Source organism: Falco rusticolus, chromosome 3 (assembly GCF_015220075.1).
Source record: "Falco rusticolus isolate bFalRus1 chromosome 3, bFalRus1.pri, whole genome shotgun sequence".
NCBI lineage: Eukaryota > Metazoa > Chordata > Aves > Falconiformes > Falconidae > Falco > Falco rusticolus.
The window spans coordinates 119,256,424-119,273,596 of NC_051189.1; the positions used below are offsets into that span (position 1 = coordinate 119,256,424).

At 49.0% G+C, this 17,173-nt stretch overlaps 1 protein-coding gene across 2 annotated transcripts in view; it reads right to left on the bottom strand.

Moving 5' to 3' along the window:
• Window positions 1-544: 544 nt before the first annotated feature.
• LUZP1 (leucine zipper protein 1) overlaps window positions 545-17,173 on the bottom strand; it is a 34,780-nt gene continuing 18,151 nt past the window's right edge. The window contains exons 1-4 of one of the 2 annotated variants that reach the window (XM_037378993.1): window positions 11,006-12,518; window positions 7,455-10,731; window positions 2,854-3,018; window positions 545-1,255 (exon numbers count right to left, since the gene is read on the bottom strand). In XM_037378993.1, the coding sequence (XP_037234890.1) occupies window positions 1,217-1,255; window positions 2,854-3,018; window positions 7,455-10,613 (3,363 nt within the window). In that variant the 5' untranslated portion in view covers window positions 10,614-10,731; window positions 11,006-12,518 and the 3' untranslated portion in view covers window positions 545-1,216. Of the gene's footprint in view, window positions 1,256-2,853; window positions 3,019-7,454; window positions 10,732-11,005; window positions 12,519-17,173 lie in introns of those variants that run through there. The other variant, XM_037378992.1, reaches the window with a different exon arrangement.

Genomic DNA, 17,173 nt, shown 5'->3' on the forward strand with positions numbered 1-17,173 from the left:
AAGGAAGGACTGGCGGAGCTCTAAGTGTGTGAGCTAGAGGCAATCACCCTGCTCAGGGCAGCTGCTGCTCTAACACCCGAGCACCTCTTCGAGCTTCAGGGGTGGTGTCTCCCCAGTGATGACATCTGCGCTCAGTGGCCTGTGGGCACTGACAGGGTAACGTACCTCTTAGGTGAAGCAGTCTCTGACCATACCTGGGTCCCAGACACAGCAGATGTGGTCCTGAAGAGGGGCACAGACTGAGGCTGCCTAGGTAGCCATACTAAAGCTCAGCTTAGGGTCTAATCTTGCTGTCTCCACCCTGGTTTTGGAAGGAATAAGGACATTCTGCTTGTCTGCAAGGAAAAGCACTTGTTTCTTTTTCCCTTAAAGCTCAACGCCTGAGAACAAGCAGCTGAGTTGTTGCCTGCAGAGCATGATGGACATAAAGCTTCAGGTCAAAAAAAGGCACCCCAGTCCAAGCGAGGAGGAAGTTTCACTGCTGCGTGAACTGCTGTTGGGTTTGGCTCAGTGGATGACTTCTCGATGCAAGATCTCAGCTGGTGATGAGTAGGTCATGCAAAGATTGTTGCACAGGCTGACAGTGATAGGGAAGAAACTGCTTTTAAACAATATTTTCTGATCTCTTTCCCTCTTGCCATGGAAAGCAACCAATGGGGAACCTCTGCCTAGAGACAGAGGGTACTGGGTACACTGGGAACACAGGTAGTAGGTGAGCACAACCCAAGCCAACAGTGGTGTCTTAGGAGAATGCAAACTCTCCCTAAGAACTGAAAGCCATGTGGAGCCGTGAGGGACAGCTGTCGTGGGCTGGTGGACTGTAGTCACAAGGATACTTCTGGGATCTTGTCTAAATGCAAATGATTAACAATAAGTTCTCTCTTGTCCAGGGAGTACCATTGTTCAGGGTGGCTGCGCGGTCAAGGTTTCCATGTGGACACAGACCTATCATCCTATGGAGAATATTAAGATTGCAGGTACAGAGATGAGAAGTGGGAGTCCCCTGAGCAAAGTCTCTGCAGCTGCCTCTTCAGCAATGAAGAAAAAGAATTCACTGGTAAAGCTCCTGTACCTTGCAAATTGCATTAGAAAACTGGTTTCAGGCTAGCTGAAGCCTCTGGAGAGGTTACAAACAGGTGTGACGCCCGTAAGCTTGGTACTATCCTGCCTCTTGCTCTGCTGTGCAGCGTGTTCATTGAGGGGAAGGGAATGCAACTCATCTCCGAGATGTCGTCCGGCAGGCACGGGAAGCACCCTGTAAGAGACAAACCCACAGCATCACAGACTGGCCGGGACACACAGCTGCCTCTGGCAGCAGTTTTTTCTCTGGGAAAGAGTATTGTGATCGCCCTTAGGCAGCCACCCCGAAGCCCATCAGGATCCCAGCCTGATGGTGGGGCAGGGCAGGGCAGTGGCAGGATCTGTTTGGGAGATGGAGGCTCTGTCAGCGCTTACAGCGCAGCAAGCCCAAAGCGGGGTGTCCTGCCCCTGCCCCTGCGCCCTGCCGTAGTGTGCCCTGTACCCGCCTCCACAGCTGCTGTGCGGATCTTGCGCGCGAGACGCATGCCGCCAGACAACAGGGGAGAGGGAGCTGACCTGACGGCAGAGCACGTCTCCTTTGGCAAGGTGTTCAGGCTCCTGTTACAGTCGGTGGAGTTCTGGGCAAGGCAGAGGATTCAAATGATTGTGTGTATGTACAGGAGCTGACTTCCCCCGAGTTTTTATCTGCTGCTGGCCCAGTCTGTGCAGACAAAGGAAGCACGGCACAGCCCCAGGTACGCAAGTCTGCATCTGGCCAGATGAACGTCACTGTGGTAACACCGCCCGGTGACCACACAGAGCATTGCTGTGGTGTCCCTTTCCTCAGCTACCAACAAAGACAGTGTCATTTGACTGCTCCCTCCTGCAAACATTAGCTACCTCTAAATGCCAGACTGCAGAGCTCAGCTGGGACCACATCCCTCCGGGCTCTGAGTTTTGTGCAATTTCACCAAGACGTAGGGCTGTCGGGCTCTGCAGGGCTCTCGGCTGCAGCCCTGCCGCTCTCACACCGAGACTCAGCAACTCCTGCGTACATCCAGTGAGATACACTGGTGACAGGGCTGAGGTCTTAAGATATTTCCTGATGTGGATGATCCATAAATGGAAAGATGCGCTTTGCCCTGGGCAGCTGCAGAGGTAAAGAGGGAATGCCAGGAGGAAAAGAAGGTCTTCTGTACAGACACGAGCGTGGCTGTGCCCCTAGGAATTAAAGTCTGCCCACCTTCCTGTCTCCTCTAAAGGGAGCCTCCTGTGAAGAGACTGAAATACATGTTTTTTTCATATTTCAGGCAATAAGTCATAGTCACTATAATGTGGGCCATCTTTCACTTCTTTCTGTGTCTAGAAATATGTCTTTTAGGACACAGAGCAACAGGTTTGTAGCAGCAGACAAGCACCCTAGCAGTACAGCAGCCAGCTGAAGCAGGTAAGTCAGGGGCTCCGATTTTGTCTCTCCAAATGTTTTTTTTCCCCCATCCCTGATTGTCTAATCTGTGTCAGAGGACGAGTAGATGCAGTGCTCTTATTCCCTGGAGACTGTTGTTAGCTATAAAGCTACCTGAAACAAGTTTAGAACAGAAAAATAAGGTAGTACTTTTTTTACCACTAGAGGAAATGAATTGAATAATTTACCGAGGCAATACAGTAGACACTCCACCTCTGGGCAGTGGTAATTTAAGACTGGATTTCTCCTAAAATGTTTACATTCATTTTGGACAAGTTTCTCTAAGTTATGTTAGTGGGAGGGTCAGTTCAGATACTGGCTTCTTGTTCTGTAACTCTGTTTTCTGGATGGTCCTGGAACTCACGTACCTGCTCCTCTACTTGGGGACCCGGTGGTGTGTGAGGGTTGGGTTCAGGGTCCTGCAGCTCCGTCTTGGTGGCTGGCCTTTTCCCTGGTGTGTCAACCTGTAAGAGGTACTCAGAAGAGCTGTATTGTTTTCTTCTGGAACTGGGCACAAAATCCTTGCTTTCGTCCTGTGAGAAGGAAAATAAAAAGGGTTGGGACTTGGGGACTAAGAAGGGGTCTGGAAAAGCACCGGGTTCCTGCTCCCGGCTCTGCAGCGTGAGGTGCTGGCCTGAATCCCTTTGGCAAGGAGGGACTCAGGCCACCAGGCCAGCTCTGGCTTGTCCTCACGTATGTGCTATTTCATAAAGATCATTTTTTTAAGCCATCCAGTAATTTTAACCCGAGTTATGGGAGTGGACTTTTCTGTTCAGCTGAGTGACCTCTGTGCACAGACCTGTGCTCAGCCTGCACGGCTCGCACGGCCCAGGGTGGTTGTATCTATGAGGGACTACAAGTAGGAAATCCAACAGTTTAGTGACTGAAGCAGTTTCTTAAAAGTATTGACTCTGAATTTCAGCTACCATCAATGGAGGGTGGCCATCAACCTGAATCTTCCTATTTTCTTGGCAACGAGGATGTGATGCGGGAGAGTCTACACTGGTTTTCCTGCTATAGGCATCTAAATGGCACTTTTAAACTGCCTGATGTTTTCTTGAATGTCTGCAGAGACATTTAGAGGATAATACCCGGGAATCAGATGCCTTAGGTCTGGTATAATCAGCTACCGGGCAAAGTGCAACGGCTGCACGGCGCTACTGAAGGCTTCATCAGCTCTGCGTGCTTTGGGGGTGGCATTGTGTTTGCTGAAACACCGCACGGTGCAGGCACTGGTGGAACAGATTTGGTCCCTGCCCTGTGGCAAAAGGGATAGCAGGGAAGGGAGAGACAGCAGCCCCCATGCCTGGCAGAAAAGCATCTCTGAGATGGACACCAGGCTTTGATGGGCTCTCAGAAAGAAGCTGTGACATCTGGTGGGTCTGGATGGGCAAACATCTGCCCTGAGCTAGGCCTGCTGTGGATGACATCCAGCAGACACTGGACCTGGCCTGCCCCTTGTGATCCAAACCCTACAACAGAAGTAAGACGTGAGCAGCAGCGGCACATTGGTGAATAGGCACAACACAGGGACAGGTCCCACAGGGACCTCCAGCCAAACATGGGTCAGAGATAACCATGGTGGGCCAGACTGCTCAGAAAAATCAGGTGATAATTTTAATTTAATGAATGGCTGTCATCTTGAAGGACATGGTCAGCTAAGCAATAGCTAGGCACTTCTGTGTTTCTGATACAGTAGTTATCTTTAGAGATGAGGCCAGCGGGTGAGCATACAGGAGCTCCATCCCCTTGGGCCTCCGACAGTGTCAGTCTGTCTCTGCTGTCTGGCAGCACGAGTTGATGACTAGCAACCCAGACACACTGGTCTCAAAGAGTAGGTCAAGTGCTGAGCTGGAGCCGTGACACTGGCTATTCCCCATATGTCAGCAACGCAAACCAGTACCTCCTGGTACCACAGCAGAGCTGGGTCAGTGTGGAGCTCAACATGCTTCATGGCTCCATGTCCACAGGACAAGCAGCTGGGCAGCTGCTCTGAACAGACTGTGACCCCCCCCAGGATCCACACAGAAGAGAACCACTGGACAAAGTTACTGAGGTCCAAGGGAAGATGAGAACATCGATGTGGCGCAGCTGGCTGCTTAAGGAGAAGCTTATGTGGAGTCAGCCAGGGTGAAATGGTGATGGATGCACTTTATATTCATCCCTAAAGCAGAGGAGAGAAGGGGGGAGAGGCAGCACATCCCAGGATCTCTTTTCCATGAGACCAGCCCACCATACGAAGCCACACAATGCTTCACTCAAAGAGATCCAACTTTTAGGTTTTTACCTAACTTATGCAGCCCACAGCCCAGTTCCACTCGTATTAATGTCACAGCCACAAGAAAAATGAATTAAAGCCATTCATCTTGCATTTAATGCAAGTGCCTTTGGACTAATTCTGCCATTGCAGATTTTCAGCAGTCCAAGTTCACACCAGAAAAATGCAAGCTCCAAAACCTGAAGCACGAAGCCCAGCAGAATGACTGCTTGAGGCCAGCTGCAAGCACCAGAGGGAGCTGGTCCTCAGGCTGCAGCATCCATCCATCCATCAGCACCTACCGCTTCCAGGGCCTCCCAAAGCAGCCTCCAAGAAGCTGACGCTTCTGTAGCACAAGTGTTGCTCAGAGCCACCCATACCTGCTGTAGCTTCATTAGGGACATTTGCCTACATCAGCGGTATAAAAATAGGTGGCTGAAATGACACCTTGTTCCTTGGCATCTCCTTGCAAGAATTATTTCCAGGTGCTCAGTTTGTGTCTGTCCTGAGGGACAGGCTGAGGCAGGGTCTGAACCTCCAGCTCGCTTCAGCCTCCTGCTGTGCTGCAGCAAATGGTTAGGCATCATGAGTATTTCGAGTATTTCGTGGAGGAGAGGAAGATGTATTTTGGCAAAACGAGCACAGATCCTGTGTTTCCCAAACAGGATTCTTAAGGCAATCTCAGAGTTTGGATAGTGGAGCTGGCAAGAGGTGACTGATGCCTTCACAGGAAAGCTGAATATGCAAAGTCAGCACAGACCAATGCCAAGCCTCCTGCCAGAGAAACAGCTACACCTTTAACTGACACACAAATCCTAGCAAATCATATCACAAAATTTGTGATATGAGGCATATTATAATGATACCCTTTCAAAGGCAGGTACTTGGGTTTTTTTTCCCCAAGGGCACATGCAATAATTTGAGCTGCCCAAATGCATATAATTTGGTATAACTGCTATATCTGTGTACCTGTAGTCTTTCAGGGTAACTTCACACCCCTCATTTACAAGCTAGAAATATACTTAATTTATGACCAAGGATTCAGGTTTGTGACTATGTGGTCTCAGGGTGATTTTATTTCAAAATATGACGAGAGAGACACCTACCTCAGTACTCCACAGCCCACCAACTAACTGCGTGAACTAACCACGCGGCCGCTTCCCAGCTTGGCACTGCAGACCAGCTAATTCTGCAGGGATACCCAGGATGGCCACTCAGAGGTAAGGCTGCTCTGCCAGGGACACTTCAGCTGTTGCTGCAGGGACACTGCATAGCTGGCAAATTTGATGTGACAATGACCTTGGGACCCCCTGCAGAACACAGTGCAGAGCCACGCTCAGCCCTGACAGGGCTGCTGGGGGAAGACGGGACAGAACTACGTGAGCGCCCAACCTTTAGGGCTCCGTGACTGGCGACATGAGCCCGGATGAAGCGGAGACCTCTTCAGCAGTGAGGCTCAAGGTCGCAGGTGTGAATTCAAGCTCCTGGGATAAAGGGAGGCCCAGTGATGGGTCTCGTGTTTGCCAAGCACATAAGCTGCTGTTATGCAAAAAAAGGACAACCTCAGTCATATCAGTGAGTTCTGCCTGGATTCATCAAGAGGGAAGCACAGACTGTCTGTGCCCTACAAGTGACCCGAGCCCAGGAGCTGATGGATTCAGTGTCCAAATGTAGCTGGAGGGCTAACCTGCGCTCCGTAACACCAGGTGGAGCAAAGCAACGGTGCAAATTATTTTGTCCTTCTCATCGCCAGAGAAGTGGAAGAGAAGTTTGCAAATATGAAACTGCTTTCACACCTTCACCACCTCAACCGTGTCAATGCCTGACGCATTTGGTTATGAATCTGTCCCCTCTGCCACCAGCCCTGCCAGATTACTCAGCTGGGCTCCTCCAGGAGACCAGCGGCTGTGGCAGGAACCAGCGTCTGGTTTGATGGACTGGAGGGGCACTTGGTGCCAGTGAGCGTGCTCCAAACACGCCCAGGCCTGCAGCTCCAGGGGCGAGTAGAGCTCACCAGACCAACTGTCTGCATACGTCAGACCTGCTTGGAGGGAATCCCCTCACTGGAACCAGCCAAAGGAACAGGAAAAAAGCCAAAGGAATAGGAAAAAAGCACGGCCACCCCTGTGGCTCTTGCCTCTTTTCAGGTGGCGTGTTGACACAGACCAAGGAGGGAGCAGCCCTGTGTAACCAGCCACCACTCATCTGTTTAGGAGATGCCTGGGAAGCGCTTCCAGACCAGAGTCTGGTTTTACATGGGGAAACCATGCAGCTCTTGCCAAAAGCAGCTCCGTTTCTACAGCTGCCATTAGAGCTACAGCTCTGCCTGAGGCACAGCCCTATGAAGACCTGCTCTTTTCCATCATTTTTTCATTACTACTCCAAGTTGACAGCACCAGCATGCAAAGCCACTCTGAAAAGCATACCGTGTCCTACATAAGCTGTGACTATGTCTTCTCTGATCTTGGCAAGACCAAGTGCTACTACATAGTTACTCATATGGCATTACAAGACCCAAGCAGATGGATCTCATTTCAAGAAGTCTAAATCGGGTACTTCACAGATGCTCCACTGAGGATAGCAGGAGCTGGGCAAGGGCAGCACTTCAGGAACTAAGCTGTAAGAATTTCAAATCAGGCACCCTACAACTAACAGGCAACTTGAAAAACCTCATCAACTGAAAGATAGGAGCATTTAACATAGGATACTTACAGGTGGTGTGGTCCGGTGCCAAGCAGAAGCCGCTGTAGGATCACTTGCATAGCTCCTGCGTGTTAGCAGTTCAGATGCACTTAAGTTACTTTTGGTCCTCCGAGACCCCAGTTCAGGGGCACTCCAGGAATTTGCCGTGGCACTGGTTTTTGCTGAGGTCTGCTCCAGAAGGTTTGTTCTTGCACCGCTCCCTTCCATTTCTGAGAGGTCCACCGAGGACCTATACATGTTTGTAGTACTGGAAGCTGCACTTTTCTCCACTTTGGTTTGAGAGTCCTCCAGGGAATGTAAGCCTTGTCTTGCTCTCCAGGAACTTCTCACAGTGACATGTTTTGTTTCAGAGGAAGCTACATCTGAAGAGCCATGGCTCTTCCAGCTGATTGTCTCCGAAGGTGGCTCAATATTCCTCTCTGTGAGTTCAGCAGTCTTTATCATAATGCTGCTTCTGGAGACCACTGCTTCTGCTTTACTTCTCGGTGCTGCCTCTCCAATTCTGTCTGCCTCAGATAATTTCAGAGCACTTTTATTAATTGATACCTCAAAGGGTGGGGGGGGATTGTTTGTTATTGGTGAAGGCTCATTTGGAGCAACTCTGATGTTGCTGGTGGTAACATGCCTTTCTTTTGCTGCTATATCTGCATTGGTCCTCGGAGCTGTTGGCTCAGAAGGGAAGATTGTGATGCTGCTTGTCATTTTATTTGTTACCATTTTAAAAACAGACTTCTGTTTTTCTGACTCTGCCTCAGAAACAGTTCCTCCCATGACTGCCTTCATATCCTTTTCAACAATTGCAGGTTTAATGACAGCTTTTGATCTCAGAGCTTCTCTCGGGCTGAACAGCCTCCTGGATTTAAATCCTCCAGTGCTGGCATCTGATGGTTTTATACACTTGGTGGAGTCTTCATCATTTAGAATGTTTTTGTCATTTTCAAAAAGTGATGCTCTAAAAACTCCCCTGGAATTGGAGAACTGCTTGGAGCCAACTTTCTTTCTTCTCTCCAAATCTGACTGAGTGGTTGGCTTTTTGCTTCTTCCTGATTCTTCATCTGAATTAAGTTTTTCCTGATTACTCTGGATGGTTTTGGAGTCCATTTTTAAGCCCGCATTTACATGATCCATTGCTGAAGTTGAAGACCGCTCCATGTCTTCTTTATCAAGGCCTGTGAGGATCTGCAGAATGTCCTCCTGACTCGTGGAGCGATGGGAAACCTTCGCTAGTGTTGAAGTATTTGCACTTTCAAGTGATGTGTCTGCAAATTCTTTTTCCTGGGAGATTATTGCTCTTTTAGCCCTTGCCTCCGAGGGCTGTCTGTGTGATGCAGCAAAAGTGTTCACTGCTTCTGCTTTACAGCCAGCGGAGTCTGAAGCCGACACCTGGGAGGAGAGGTGGTACCTGTACGCCGAAGCTGTGCCGTTGGAAGAGGTGTGATGGCCCCTGGCAAGCACCGTGTCCCCCAAGCAGTCACCGACTTCTGCCTGACTTGTTTTCAGCTTCTCAGTCAAAGAAGCCACTGATTCTCCTCTGCTTGACTTTTCATCCCGTGCATCAGCACCTGTTTGGCAGTTGCCACGGAGCACATGAGATGGTTTTTCAGCCTTTGATCTCAGGCCTGTGTCACCAACAGGTTTGGAAGGTGCTTTCCAAGATTTCTGCTCCTGTGCAGCAGGAGGGTATCGGCTGAGAACAGACGGCTGCTCTTTTGATCTCTTCCCCTCATTCTGGGTGACACAGCCTTCCCTCTGACTCGAAGAAAAAGTGGAAACTAAAGATTTCTCTTCCAGTCTTTTTGTGTCTGTCACAGCAGTGTCTGAAAGGGCAGATGCACCAGATGCTTTTCCTGCTTTTCTGCTCATTAAGCTTGGACTGGGCACCTGCTTACCCCCATGGCTGTAGCTGTCATGACTGCCAGAGAGATCTCTGTTCCTTGCTCTTTCTCGGCGCTGCTGTGGTGAGAGCTCCCTTGGCTTGTGCTTGGCAACTGTCAGATCAGCTGTGACACCTCTGTATTTAGGTCTGTCATGTTTTCCCCTGCTCGAAAAGCTTGTATCTTCATTTTCGACCTCTCCATTCTCCAGATCTTTCTGTTTCTTTATTTGCATTTTTATTTCTTCTAGTTGACCTGTTAAGAGTTTATTTTTATTCTGTTCACTCAAGTAACTGTCTTGCAGGTCATTGTTTTTGGCTCTCATTTTTTTAAGTTCCTCTTCTAAAGATTCAAAACGTTTGATCTGCGTTTTAAGTTTCTCAATTTCTTGAGTGAGATCTTTCACTTTGTTGTCTTCCTGATTTTTATTCTTTTGGTTTTCTGATTTATTCCTGGTTTCATTTTCTACATGTTTCAGGTAATCCACACTTCCCTTCCTCCTGGTCTCCTTAGAGGGCAAGGCAGAAGTCAAGTCATCTTCAATTCTCAAATCATTTCTGTCCAGGAGATTATTTGATGACCTTTCTAGCAAGTTGGATGCATTTCTAGTTTGATCTGCCCTATTTAGTTTATTGTTTTGTTCTAGTTTCTGTGTTAGCTCCTGGATTATTTTTTCATTCTGCTTTTCTCTTTCATTAAAATGTTTTCTTTCCGTGATAAAGCTCAGAGCTAAGGATTTCAGTTTTTCTAACTCGCCCGTTAAGCTCTGCTCGGTTTTATCCAGCCTGTCCTCAGATGCTTCCAATTCTTTCACTTTCACTCGAAGTATTTCCAGTTCTGTAGATATCTTTTTGGTCAAGTTCTTTTCTTCATTGAGGCTGAGACACAGCTGTGTACAGTCGTTCTTGCTCCTGCCAAAGGCCTCCTCCAGCTTCTCCAGATCTGCCATTCTCCTCTGAAGGTGTTCGATTTCTGACTTCAGCTCTCGGGTGAGGCTCTCTTCCTCTTCAAGTTTTTCTTTCATTAACCGGCAAAGCTCTTCAGCCTTCCTAATTTCTTCATCCTTGCCTTCAATCTTCAGCACTCTCTTCCGCAGGGCTTCAATGTCAGCCAGCATACTGGAGTTGCTGCCTTCTGCCTGGATAACTTTGTCCTGGAGGTCAAGCAGCTCATCCTCAGCCTTCTGCAGATTTTTGGTTGCTTCCTCCAGTTCATCAAGGCGGCGACTAAGGCTCTGCAGTTTGAATCGTAGGTGCCGATTTGAGGTTTCTTTGTAACCTGTAAATTCTGCCATGTTTATTTTTTATTCCTTTTAGGTGAAAGCTTTGCTTAGTCTGGGTGAATAGTGAGGTCTTCAACACCTTGTGTATTCCTGCTACGTAACCGTTTCTTTGAACAGAGGCAATCTCACCCTGAAAGAAAAAAATGCTTAAAATCAATATATGAGCTCAGAATATGAATATCCTCACTGTATAAGTTCGACTATAAACGTTTATATAAATAACTTTTTAATTAAACACATTTCTGAGTGCTAAATTAGGAGAAGTGAAACTGTGGAGAGGAGCCACGGTGCATTTACTTTGGTTATACAAGGTTTCCAAAAATAGCCTGTTCCCGACACCTGAGGGAAGGAAGTGCCCTCCTCTGCTGTCCTGCACAGTGTCTGCACGAGCAGCGGACCCTCACCCCACTCCTCAACAGCCGGTACAAGCTGCCCACGTGCAAGCTCTTCAGCCGTGGAGGTTCGTGCACGTGCAGGGCTGGGGTCCCACGTACGTGCCCACGCAGCAAACACCTCTTCTCAGCACACCAGTCTTCTGAAGATGCCTTAGAAATGAAGGTTCAGGAATCATAAGCAAGACCTGGAAACTAGAGAAATGCAATCCCCAGCCATCTGGTGGCCACTTGGGGGGTGGGGGGGGTGGTAAGTGCCCCCACACTGGCTCAGAGACAGGGTGTGAGAGCTGCTGCCAGCGTCTCCCCTGCAGCCCAGGCTGCTCAGCAGAAATCTCCACCTGGGTTGTAGTCACATCCCAAGGACACTGTGCTGGTGCAGCTTCAAGTTTCTCCCTCCTGTTTCAAAAGCTGCCGTTGCCCTTGGCTTGCCACCCACTTGCCCACCCAGACGAGCAGTTGCAAACGCTCAGGCCTCTCCTACTTGCTGCTGCGGACAGTGAGCAGCGGGTATAACGCACCGGTACACTCTGACGCACCAAATGCAGATCTCTTCCCAGCCCAGCTCGGAGGTGGCAGGGCTTTTTTTTTCAGCAGCCCCTCTGTGCTTGGCAGGGAGTAGCAGGGAGAGGGACCTGAGCAGCCACCATGGCTGGTGGCAGAATCTGAAGTCCCTCTTTGGTGCACAGCATTAGAATCGTCCTGTTCTGGGCCTGAGGCGCATCCCCCGCGTGAGCCAGGGCTGCTGCAGGCTTGAGGGGAGGGAGGTGACTGCAGCTCTGGGGCCTGCACCCTCGTTCAAGCTGTCTGCTTTGAAGCAGGACTTGGTCTCCAGCATTTCTGTGGCGCTTTGTGCAGAGGAAACGCTCGGGAGTTTCCCATTGCGCAGTGCCAAGAGGCGAGGAGCAGGATGCGGGGGGAGCTGGCGCTGGTTCGGGGGGCTGCGCGCCCCCATGCCAAGCCTTTGACTGAAGGTGACTCATATCCTGTGGGCAGCGGGCCCGGGGGGCACTGCCGACACTCAGTGCACACCAGGCACTTGTGACCCCTGTGCCGAGGGACACCCTCGCCCTGGGAGGGCTCAGCAGCCCTCCTGGAGTGGCCTCACACACCTCAGGCAGCGGAAGGAACACTGCCAGGGCTCCTGGCGGAACCGCAGCGCCCTGCGCACGGGGCCGCACGCCCGTCCCACCCTCGCCACCACCACTGCATCCCCCTCCAGGGCCACCTGCCCATAGGCCATGGCCCTACTGTACAGCTGTTTGCCAGCAGGAACCAGCAGGATCCCCTCAAGAGACGTCACCGGAGCGTCACAGGGAAAGGCCAAAGTGAGCAGCTTCACAGTGCCCTGTCCTCAGCAGGCCTCGGGGCTCGGAGTTAATGGTTAACCTGGCGCTGGCCGCCAGCTGGGAAGCGGAAGCAACCCAGTCCCCAGGACAGCACAGCAGGGCTGGTGTGCCACGCTGGTCCTCTGACCACAGCTCCAGCAGCCACGCTGGTCCTCTGACCACAGCTCCAGCAGCCACGCTGGTCCTCTGACCACAGCTCCAGCAGCCACGCTGGTCCTCTGACCACAGCTCCAGCAGCCACGCTGGTCCTCTGACCACAGCTCCAGCAGCCACGCTGGTCCTCTGACCACAGCTCCAGCAGCCACGCTGGTCCTCTGACCACAGCTCCAGCAGCCACGCTGGTCCTCTGACCACAGCTCCACCATCCACGCTGGTTCTCAGACCACAGCTCCACCATCCACGCTGGTTCTCAGACCACAGCTCCACCATCCACGCTGGTTCTCAGACCACAGCTCCACCATCCACGCTGGTTCTCAGACCACAGCTCCAGCAGGCTGTTGCTGCAGTGCTGGGGGACAGGGCTGTGTGTGGCCCCGAGCACTGCACCAGCCGGGAGCGGGGTGGCTCTGCTGCCCAAGCAACAGGCTCCTCACCACATGGTGGCTCCGCAAAGGCCTTTTGCTGTCTGCAGCTACCCAGGGTGTAGAGAAGGAGGGAAGAGTGTAGAGAAGACAGATTTAGGCTCTCCTCTGAGGCACACAGTGAAAGAAGGAAAAGATACAAGCTGCAAGAAGAAAAATTCCAAGTAGATAAGAGGGCTTTTTTTTTTTTTTCCCCACCATGAGATCAAGCACTGGCGCAGGGTCCCAGCGAGGCTGTGGGACCCCCAGCTTCTACAAGCAAGCGTGTTGAGAAAAAGTCTTCCAGCAGAAGGCCCTTTAACTTCCTGACATAGCCAGAACTAACCACAGTGCTTGGAAACAGAACCTAGATGAGTTACTATTACAAAGTGCACATTTATAAGACTGAGGGGAATCGGGTAATAGAAAATATTATCTTAGATGTTAGATGTAGTGGGTGCTTTAAGTTGGTTGTCCTTTGAGTGAGGGGTTGGACCAGACACCTCCAGGGGTAATTCCAACCAAAATTACTCTGGCTGTTCATGACTTCTCTTCTCCAGTCTGTCACTGATACCAAAACATCAGAGAAACAGTGCAGGATTCAGACACTGGGACTATTATTCTTACGGCTAATTAATATTGTTGTGTGATGTTTAAACAGGACTTGTTAAAAGAATCTGGTAAGGCAATAACTCGCTCAGCTTGTAAAGGTACTGAACAATCTGACGTGGATGTATGGACTTCAGATTTCTCTCTCTTTTTGGAAAGTGACTAGGTCTCATCCGAGCTCTATTTTACATTTTCAGCAAAAAATGGGAAGAAAAGAGGATGATAATTTTCACAAATAGCAAAAAAACCCCATTGCAGTGGCAAATGTAATAAGGAAAGATCACTTAAGCAGAACCAAGTAATAAATTGAGATCAACACTGAAGGGCTGTATCCTGGAAACACTGAAAAGGCTTCAATGGTCACAGCAGAAATCTTACCTACAGAAGCAGCTGATGCACTGCTGCAGCTCCGAGGCAGCCCCTCTTGGCTCTATCAGCAGGAAATAGCGAGAAGTAGGACAGTAGAACTGACATTATTTTGCGTGCAGTACCGGCCTGTGTATTTACACAGCCAAGTCTGATGCATCTCACCTTGCTTAAGTCGCAGAAGAGCGAAAGAGAGACACATACAAGTTGCTCTTGAGTCTTCTAGATTCAAAGAGAAAAAGACACTCAAATGTCTTCATCCTTCCTTCCCAGAGAGACAAGACTTTCAGAAGAGGAATCACCCTCTGAGGGATCATACTCTCTGCCCACTGATGACGAAAGGAACCTTGACATGGGCTCAGGCACAGATACCTGGATGGCAGTCGTCTCCCCTGGGAATGATGCCCCTCCAGGGGCCACTCATCAAAAACACAAGCTGAAAGTTTGGGAAAAGCTGAGGAAAGCTTTGGGAAAGCAGTCATGAGTGCTTTTTTACCCTTTAAAACTCTTTAGAAATCCCTGATTTTACCTGAACAAGGGAAATCCTGCATTAAGCCACAAGCCACAGTAACATCCATTAGGATTTGAGTTCTTGAAAAAATACTTTTCTGATAAAACACATAGGTAGCCTGGGGAATCTCAAACCATCTGTTGTTCAAAGCAAGTATCAAGGCAAAAGGTGTGCCTGGTAAATACCTACACGGAGAAAAGATTTTGTCTGGTCTAAAAGGTTCTTTATTATGGCACAACAAGCCAAAACCCAGTTTCACAAGAGAAACATGGCACACAACTGATTCAAAGTAGTAACTTACTAACAAACACTGCAGTGAATTTACCAGGATTCACTATTTAAATGACTCATTCTGATTCTACTTTTCCCCATGGATTTGTCATTGCGTTTTCTGGTCTTCCTCAACAAGTGTGTGTATCTCCTAGCTTTATTTATGTTTATCATTATCAATTGCATCTTCCCTCTGTTTAGTACAGATTGCCTTTCAGGGCTCCTCTGACTCTCTGTGGTTTTGGCCACGGCATCCTGTTAAACAGCTGTGAGAATTCAGTATTCAGGATATTTACTGTAGTACTTTCATAACTCTCAATTACCCTTCACATTCTTAAATATGATTTTTTCTGCACATTCAAGTTTGTTCATCATTATCTAGTTTTATGAAAACATTTCTTTAGCAGCATCATTGGATGTAACTTTCTACTGGGACTGCATCATCTCATATGCTCAAAACACACACAGTCAATTCACAGCTGGACACAGGGGCAAAAACCCTCTAGCTAGAAACATTTGTGCTAGCTGAAACACTTCATGAATTGGGAGTTAACCATCTTTTATTTCAGAACAGCAATTAAATGAGTACTGCTTGAGACCTACACAGATAATCTCTGCCAGCACTCCTTAGGACCATGACTTTGTTCCCCTCCAGACGCACAGAAATATCTTACCCTAATGTAGTGTTCCTTGCTCTGGATTTGGTGGTTGGTGGGAGTCCCACAGGTACCCCCTACTCAGGGTTTCATGATGTCCCCAACACGTTCATGTGGGAATAACTGCTGGCACCCACTCCTTCTCTGCAATGCCAAGATAAAAATGCTGCCAGCTGCCATGCATGCCTGTTGAGTGCTAGAGGACTGCAATCTCTCACGAGCACATTTTGCACTTAATCTTTGGGGTTTTTAATCTTTTTGCTTGTGTTTTTACACTGATAATGCAACATCCCTCACAGTGGTTGCGGGAGCCAGAGCCCCCAGTGACAGCACTGCTGGTCTTCCACAGTACCCATCACCAAAAGGGTAACGTCATATCATACATGTTAAGTTTCAGCCTTACCCAATCCTAAATATGAATGAGAATTATTATTGCTTTGGCCTACAGCCACTTTTTATTCATTTCTTCTTTTGCTCTTGAACCTGTAGGGGGTTCCAGTAGACTCTGGAGAGAAGCATTCATCACAGGCAATAGAAAATCAATAGATTCAAACACAGCTATAATCAGAGATAAGAATAGTAATTTGTGCCGTTGTAGTTGGTGTCCTTGGGGTCCTCGAACTGTCAAATCCACACAGGCTAAGAGTTTTGCATTCCTCAGCTGAAAGGCAGTCTAGTTTCAGGGGAGGAGCAGAGTGGGGCTATTGTCCATGTTCTTACGGATGGGATGTACAGCTGGTACTACTCACTCCCATCTCTCGAAATGCTGGGGTGAGCTTAGATCCTCCCTGTTCTGTTTTCTGCTAAATTTTTACTCAGAATACCCGTGGGAACTGTATTTTTGCACCGAGCACAATGCTGGGAGTGTTTGCACACACCTGGGGAAAGGGAGCCTCAGGCAATGCAGGTCTCCAGAGGATGTATTCAAATTGCATTAGGAGGCTGACAGTCACTTCAGGCATAAGGACAGCTCCAACCTACATCAGCAGAACCTGGGGCAGCAAGGGGGTTCCTCTTAGCCGTCCCAGATGGCCAAGCAGGACTGGGGTGGGTGGGGGATGATTACAATACGCTCTGATTCTAATTCCATCTGAAGTATAGGTTAGATGTGTTTGTTGGATTCTGCTCCATGTGCATATACATCTGCAGTTTTAATTAAAGGGTTTCTGGTGTTGTACACGTATGCAAGGGAGTGTGAACATGTCATGCTCAAATGTGGTAACACTGCTGCCGATTCATGCTTGTATCACAGCTCAACGTGGTGACAGCATCAGCAGGATTTTTCTTCCCTGCCCCAGGGTGGAATGGGGCTGGAGGGAGTCCAGCCTGTCATTCTTCATTTGTAAAGCAAAATTTCTCTGCCATTTATATAGAAAAAGGACATGGGTGTCACAAATTGCAGCAGATGAGAATACTGTGGCCAGAGCCTTCAGTCAGTTGAAGACAGAAGGAAGGAAAGTTGTTCTTAATTTGATTTTGCCTTTTATGAGTTCCTTCCAGCACCTGGTTCTTGACCCCACACAATGATACACAGTCATGGGAATGGGAGAAAAATACTCCAGGGAAAAAAAAAAAAAAAAAGGTATAAAACAAGATACTCAGACTAAATAAAAGCCAGAGTCCACCATGTGTCATCAACCCCACACACCACCTGCAGGCACCTAACAACCTCCTGGGGCAGCTGAAGGGAGGCAGAGGATGTGTTTGCTTACACAGGGTGGGGAAAGGGGCACCCTCCCTCACCCCATGAACACAAAGGCAAAATGTTAAGTGACTTTTAGGGATGTCTGTACTTTGAGGGATGAACTGTCTCAGAAATGTCTGCATCTCGTGGGAGAGGAAATTCTCAAAGTCAGAAC